At 45.8% G+C, this 7,200-nt stretch overlaps 1 protein-coding gene across 1 annotated transcript; it reads right to left on the reverse strand.

The window, feature by feature from the left end:
* Positions 1-636: 636 nt before the first annotated feature.
* Positions 637-6,331, reverse strand: LOC124015348 (P43 5S RNA-binding protein-like). The gene is made up of 7 exons (XM_046330529.1): positions 6,191-6,331; positions 5,615-5,719; positions 5,292-5,366; positions 3,853-3,900; positions 3,215-3,445; positions 2,248-2,301; positions 637-1,833 (listed from the first exon to the last, which is right to left on the reverse strand). The coding sequence occupies exons 1-7, from the start codon at positions 6,329-6,331 to the stop codon at positions 1,549-1,551; spliced, it is 939 nt and encodes a 312-aa protein (XP_046186485.1). The 3' UTR covers positions 637-1,548.
* Positions 6,332-7,200: the final 869 nt, after the last annotated feature.

Genomic DNA, 7,200 nt, shown 5'->3' on the forward strand with positions numbered 1-7,200 from the left:
AGTTTTGTAACACAACGCCACAGATGTCTGAGGCTGAGGGAGCGTGCAATCCACCAGAGGTGTTGCCAAATAATTGTGTTCATGTCTCTACCATAAACAGCCGCCAATGTCATTTCAGAGAATTTGGCAGTACGTCCAACCAGCCTCACATGTAACCAACCATGCCAGCCCAGGACCTCCACATCCAGCTTTCACCTGCAGGATCATCAGAGACCAGCCAGTCAGACAGAGGATGAAACTGGGTTTGCTCAACCGAAGAATTTCTGCACAAACTGTCTCAGGGAAGCTCATCGTCCTCACCAGGGTGTTGACCTGACTGCAGTTCAGAGTCGTAACAGAGATCAGTGGGGAAATGTTCACCTTTGTTGGCCACTGGAGAAGTGCACTCTCCACAAAAGAATCCCGGTTTCAATTGTTCCAGGCAGATAGTGCATGGCTTAGTGTGGTTGAGCAGTTTGCTGATGTCAACATTGTGAACAGAGTGCCCCATGGTGGCAGTGGGGTTCTGTGAAATCCATAGACTAGGGCCCAATTTAACTGATTTCCATATCTGAACTGTAACCCAGTAAGATCTGTGAAATTGTTGCATTTATATTCAGTATTTATTTATTCAGTATTTATTGGACAAGTTCAGGTGGAAACTGATTGAATCACAGAGCGCACTCTGTAGGCAGCAACACAGCAGACTAGCCATTAGCAGTCAGCTGAAGTCATACAGAGTTCTGATGGAACAAACACTAGAAAGCCATCCACATTACAGAGCAATTCAGTTGAAGTGGCAGATAGGGGCAGAGACTGATGGAAGAAATGTTTGATACAAGCCGTCACTGGTCAGACTTAAATTATTCTGCAGTCTTTCAAAAGACACACCAATTGTAAAGCTGACAATTTTGTACTGCCAGTTCTCAGCTCTCCCCCTCTACCGGGGGTTTGGATTGAGGAGTCATCTAGTGACGTGGACCTGGTGCCTGAGCAGAGCCCTGCACTTTGAAGAATCAATGGTGGGGGACTCATCACTCATAGGTCAGGAAAAGTTCACGTCAATGCAAGTCAACCTGCACACCCACTATGGCACTAGGTCTGTATACTGACATCACACGAAATGGTTTGTGCCAAAATTTGCTTCGCTGGTTCCGGTTGCATTCCTTGGCATCATTAAAATGCAACCGAGTCATTACCTCCCTCTAATCAAAGGACACGACCCAAGCCGTATTTACACTAAGGACTGATGCAGGGTGATTGATCACCCTGACAGGTCATTACTGATTTAGTCGGAGAGAAACTAGGTGGCACAAACCCATCTTCCCTGAACATTTAGACAAACAACTTCAAATTATTTATTTATATTGGGTCAGGTCTGATCAGGCAAAGGATGCAAACAAAACTCAAGTGCTTCTATACAGGAAAACAATGAGACAAATAGCTTTATATGTACCATTAAAAAAATCATTCAAGATCTCAGTTTAGTGCAACTAAGAGAGCAATGGTACTTCACTAGTATTTACAATTTAACCTCAATATAGTACTACGGCACTTTCAGACAACAAGTTAAACCCTTGACCACAGTGATCTCTGGCTGTGTGACCTCCACAGGGCCTCGCTCTGCAGGGAAGGAGGCTTGAGGCTGAAGAGGTCACACAGGTTGACCTCCGATTCCACAAAGTGAGGGATCTTGCGCTCGTTGAAGAGGCCTGAGAGGTTAACCTCCACCGTGGCCCGTCGTGACACCCTCATGCGCAATGCGAAGAGGCGCCGCAGGTCGTCCTCCATCAGGGGCAGCTGGTGACCTTCCAGACGCTTCTGCCAGTCCTTCTTGGGTCGCTTGTGCTTCTGCTACAGAGAGAAAAACAAGATGCGACAGAGGAAAATGGATTTCGGAGGCATAAAATGTTTAGTGGAACAATTCACCACTACAACTGTTCAGAACAGTCATTAACTTTAACTGCCCAGTAGACAGGAAGCCTGTGTAGAAGGACTTCAGTTCCTGTAGGGGCTTCAGAGCCGGACAAATTGAGACAAGACCGACGTTGTGTGAGTAAACACCACCCCTCCCTCGAGCCCCACTATGCCCAAAGCTGCTATAGATTCCCATCAATCTACCAGACATCTAAGGGACTCCACTTTCAACTGGTTCAAAGACATGGTTCAGGGCACACATACAGACCAATGATCACCTAGCCAGAGCCAGACACAGTAGACCCACGTCATCTTACCCACAGAGGATAGTTGGCCTAAAACCATGCTTACCTTCTCAGGGTTGGCATCTGGGTCGTGGTGAGCCAGGTGTCTGCTTAGGCTCTCCTGGACAATTGAACAGAGGTGTTCATCACAACAATGATGGAGTACAAACATTATGACAGCAGGAAAGTATGAACATCAAATCTATTCTAAACATTTATACCGTACCAATGCCACGACGGCAAACATCTCCATCCACTACATGGACAAATATTTATTGGGATTAAAAATGACATTTTGTCCACGGGGAGGTGAAAATAAGCCACTAGTAGTTAATTGACAAGACATTCAGTGCCGACTTAGAAATTCATCAGGCTGCTTTGCACGCAGCGATTGAAACCCAACTGCACGTCGTCACTGTAGAAGACGAGACAGTTATGGATGCGTGTTCTTAGTAAGACAGCTGACAGGCAGGCTGAAGAGGCAGCTTAGGGCAGAAAGCTACAAGTGTGTTCAATAGAGAACAGCAAAATAGACTGCCTAAAATCAGGGAGAGGCATCTCCAGTCGTCAGAGACCGGAGCGGTGTCACCCACCCCCCATCCTAGCAAACAGCTGATTAATTGCATTCCAAGCAGATAATTGTTGGAGTGGTGTGTTAACTTAGGCAAAATTGGGACACCAATCAGGCCCCTCCCCCCTCCCCTCCCCGAGACTGGAGTTGCCCATCCCTCATCTAAACAAATTATATGCCTAAGACAATGGAAAGGGCAAACAGTTCCACTATACCTAGGGCCTTGAATGACTCAATGCCCTCTGGAAAGTTCACACACTTGTATAAATGAACTGCAAACCCTTACCTGGCCAGATAAAAGGAACCCTTAACCAGGGGAGCACAGGAAGTGTAACAACTAGGGTCCGTACTCAGTAGGAGTGTTGATAGAGGATCAGTTTCACCTTAGAGCATATTGAACTGCAGGACCTGATCCTAGAACACGAGTCTCACGCCGTCGGAACACAGACCCCACAGTACATACCCGCATGGCAAAGGTCCTGTGGCAGTCGGGGAAGTAGCAATGGTACTTGAGGAGCTGCAGGTGGGCCTTGCGGATGTGGTGCTGCAGGTTGAAGGTAGTGGAGAAGTAGGACTTGCAGCCACTGCTGGGGCAGAGCAGGACAGGCTTCTGCAGGGCGTGGGTCCGCTTGTGTCTACGCAGAGAGTCCACATGCTTAAACACCTTCTGGCACAGCTTTACAGGTGAATGTGGCTGCAGGGACAGGAGAGAGGCAAATGTCACTGCTGGATTCCTGCCCAACAAGTTGTCCATTAGTCAAAACAGATGGTATGAGCAGGCAGCTGGTGGCAGAGTAAAGGGTATGAATGTTCGACACGGAAGGTTACCAATAAAAATAAAACTTCCCCTTAATTGCATTAATAGACAGCCAACACATCTTAGGCCGTTTCCCCCAAACACTGTCACAATAGAACTAGCAGGGTAGAAGGCAGGACATTTACAGAAATGGTAGAAGACTGAGGAAAAATATTAAAAAGTGTGAAAACAATGACAGTCGAACAGTAAAGGCAGGTTGGCCTGGACTGGTACAGTAATTTGTGCTTTTTGTAGTCCTTCAGTAACCAGTTAAGGGGGTTTGGTGCGGTGCTTGTGCATTTTACCCCAGGTTTGCTCAAAATGATTGCATTCAGGCTGTGGGCAACGGTAACCTGCAGAGTGCGAGAGATGTATGGGCATGTGTTAGGTTAAGAGTCAATGACAACTGCTTACCGTCATCTTCCTCAACGTGATCAAGACAAAGGAGATTGTGGACTATGGGAAAAAGAGGACCGAGCACACCCCCATTCTCATCAATGGGGCTGTAGTGGAACTGGTTGAGAGCATCAAGTTCCTTGCTGTCCACATCACCAACAAACTAACATGGTCCGAGCACACCAAGACAGTCGTGAAGAGAGCACGACCAAACCTATTCCCCCTCAGGGGACTGAAAAGACTTGCCATTGGTCCTCAGATCCTCAAAAGGTTCTAGAGCTGCACCATAGAGAGGATCCTGATTGGCTGCATCACTGCCTGGTATGGCAACTGAGCAGAGCTACAGATGGAAGTGCGAACGGCACAGTATATCCCCGGGGCCGAGCTTCCTGCCATTCAGGACCTTTATACCAGGCGGTGTCAGAGGAAGGCCCTAAAAATTGTCAAAGATTCCAGCCACCCTAGTCATAGACTGTCCTCTGCTACTACACAGCAAGCGGTACCGGAGTGCAACGTCTAGGTCCATGAGGCTTCTAAACAGCTACTACCCCAAAGCCATAAGACTCCTGAACATCTAGTCAAATGGCTACCCAGACTATTTGTATTGCAAATGTTTCTTCTCATGGGCTTTTGCGAGCGACAATGCGTGTCAAACCTGACTCCACATCCTCTCTTTGAACATCTGAAGAGAAAAACCAGGGACCGAATAATTTAACCTTTAAAATCTACTAAAACGTCCACTTGTGTTTTAAATAGAGAGTGTGCATCAACAGCTTAGGCCTTGTGCAATTTTCAAAGGCTGTAAGGCCTACCGGATCAATTAAAGATTGTGACTTACTTGAAATCAGAACATATTCCACGCTCCTTCAAATGTAATTTATACACCCTCCGTTTCTTGAATGTCAATAAGCAGTTTGGGAAACTGCACTGCACATGGGGAAAATTAAGCAAGTCAATATAACATTCAGCACATTGAGATGATGGTAAATAAAAGGAAATGGTTTCTTAAATGGCAAGAACACATTTCATAACATACCACATGCCAGGGCCAAAGGGGTCCGTTAAAAAGGGAATAGAGGATACTGAATGTGGGCAATCTCCAAATAGCAACGTGGTTATTCGGCGCCATCTAGTGGACTAGAACCTTAAAGCACTTGTCCTTTTCGCCGTGGGCATAATGGGCGTGTCTCTTCAACTTGTCCGCGTTGAAGAAAGCAGTTGTGCGACTCACAAATGTGCATCTGTTGGGTGAAACATTAACCAGTGTGAGTGAAATCTGAAACTATAGCCGAACCCATGGGTACGAAATGAAACGTAAACTGAAATTTACACAACTGCATTTTTTCACCCAGGTGTGGCGGCTCAGGTGAGATTTCGGTGAGAAACGACGGCCACATTCAGCCACTTCGCATTGAAAAGGTTGCTGAGAAACGAGAACCAATAGGGCAATAAATTATAGTTTACACAATCGTAATCTTTGACTCCTATCACGAGGCTCAAACTTCAGAAGTAACTTTCCCATTCGAACTATCGCGAGTCTACACACTTCAGCAAAACATGTTTTTTTTTACACGAAATCAATTAGCTTGGGAATGGGGTTAAATCCACATGAACCATAGTTGAATTCGAATATCGCTCAATTATCAAGCCATGTCCCCATATCATATTTACTGCTCCTGTGTACACGGTCTCGTGCTCTTTCAAACGCCACTCCCGTTTGAACGTCGCCCCACAAAAAAAAAAACTGTTGTCGAGGACCGGAGTCCTGTTCCTGGGCTACGGCGTTCATTGCCTCTTGAAAACAGTCGTCTATTCGGTTACACATTGTCAATCAAGAGGAGAGTGTTCCCCACGCCAACAACTCTTGTAGCCTCTAAGAGTGCACTGAAAGTGAATTGACCCAGGTTGCACGTGTGCCGAATAAATTGCTAAAGTTAGGTGTCAGTGTTTGCAGTGAATGGCCGTGTTCCAGGCTGACTGATTACAGACATGTAAGATCTCACGATGCCTGAGGTGGCTACAGTTCGCTTGAACGTTTGCTACTTTGCGAGACGGTTTACAGTGAACGACACAATTTCCCAGCAATGGGGCGGCAGGTAGCTTAGTGGTTAGAGCGTTGGGCCAGTAACCGAAAAATTTCTCGATCGAATCCCCGAGCTGGCAAGATACAAATCTGTCGTTCTGAACAAGGCAGTTAATTGACTTGCCTATTGAAATAAAGCTACAAAAACATGTTATTGAACAGACCTCGGGGTACTTTTGGTGGGTGTGGCGGACTGGCTTGAAGCAATGCGTGACGTCTTTAAAGGCCAGTGGCCATGCTGACAGCGTTCCCAACCCATAAACCAAACCGTACCCGCTCTTCAACTGGTCGTTCAGTAACAGCATCGTTTCCGTTCAATTGAACATTCCAGAACTCAAAAACATACAAAACGCAGGTCACGTCAAAAATGTATCATATTATACATATATACATTTTTAAATCAACACAGATCACCACTGTTCATCATGTATTCAACACGCTGCGACGCAACTACTGTATTCTTACAGCAGAGGGTGGCTTATCTTACTACAGATTTGAGAGAGAGATAAGGTGCAAGAGTTGATTAATTCCTTCGTCAAACGAAACTATTATTACCGATCCCAAGGATTGGACGCAACATTTCTTGTTTACTGTTATTATGTTGGTAACTAGTTTATAATAGAAATAAGGCACCCCAGCCCGTGACCTGGAGTCCCATAGGGCAGCACACAATTGTCCCAAGTGGCACAGCAGTCTAAAGCACTGCATCTCAGTACTACAGACACCCTGTTTCAAATCCAGGCTGTATCACAACTGGCTGTTGAGTTTGGCCAATGTAGGCCGTCATTGTAAATAAGAGTGAGATCTTAACTGACTTACCTAGTTAAATCAAGTTTACACATTTTTACGTGGCTCTAGCGACTCCTTGTGGCAGGCCGGGTGCCTGCAGGCTGACTTCAGTTGTCAGTTGAACGTGTTTCCTCCGACACATTGGTTAAACACATTGGTTAAACGAGCGGCTTTTAAAAGAAGGGATTTAAAAATAATAATAATAATAAGGCACCTGTATCCAGGCACTCCTCATTGTGTCATGCATTTTTTAAACCTTTATTTAACTAGGCAAGTCAGTTAAGAACAAATTCTCATTTTCAATGACAGCCTAGGAACAGTGGGTTAAATGCCTTGTTCAGGGACAGAATGACAGATTTTTACCTTGTCGGCTCGGGGAGTTGAT

The sequence above is a fragment of the Oncorhynchus gorbuscha genome, linkage group LG26 (genome assembly GCF_021184085.1).
Source record: "Oncorhynchus gorbuscha isolate QuinsamMale2020 ecotype Even-year linkage group LG26, OgorEven_v1.0, whole genome shotgun sequence".
NCBI lineage: Eukaryota > Metazoa > Chordata > Actinopteri > Salmoniformes > Salmonidae > Oncorhynchus > Oncorhynchus gorbuscha.

Excerpts from the sequence above, each read along its gene's own strand:
- LOC124015348 (XM_046330529.1), bottom strand. The coding sequence starts at position 6,331 with ATGCTGTTACTGAACGACCAGTTGAAGAGCGGGTACGGTTTGGTTTAT. Across the intron at positions 5,367-5,614 it reads AGACCGTGTACACAGGAGCA|CAACCTTTTCAATGCGAAGT; the intron begins GTAAATATGATA and ends CTCGTTTCTCAG. Across the intron at positions 3,901-5,291 it reads ACCTGAGCCGCCACACCTGG|GTTACCGTTGCCCACAGCCT; the intron begins GTGAAAAAATGC and ends CGCACTCTGCAG.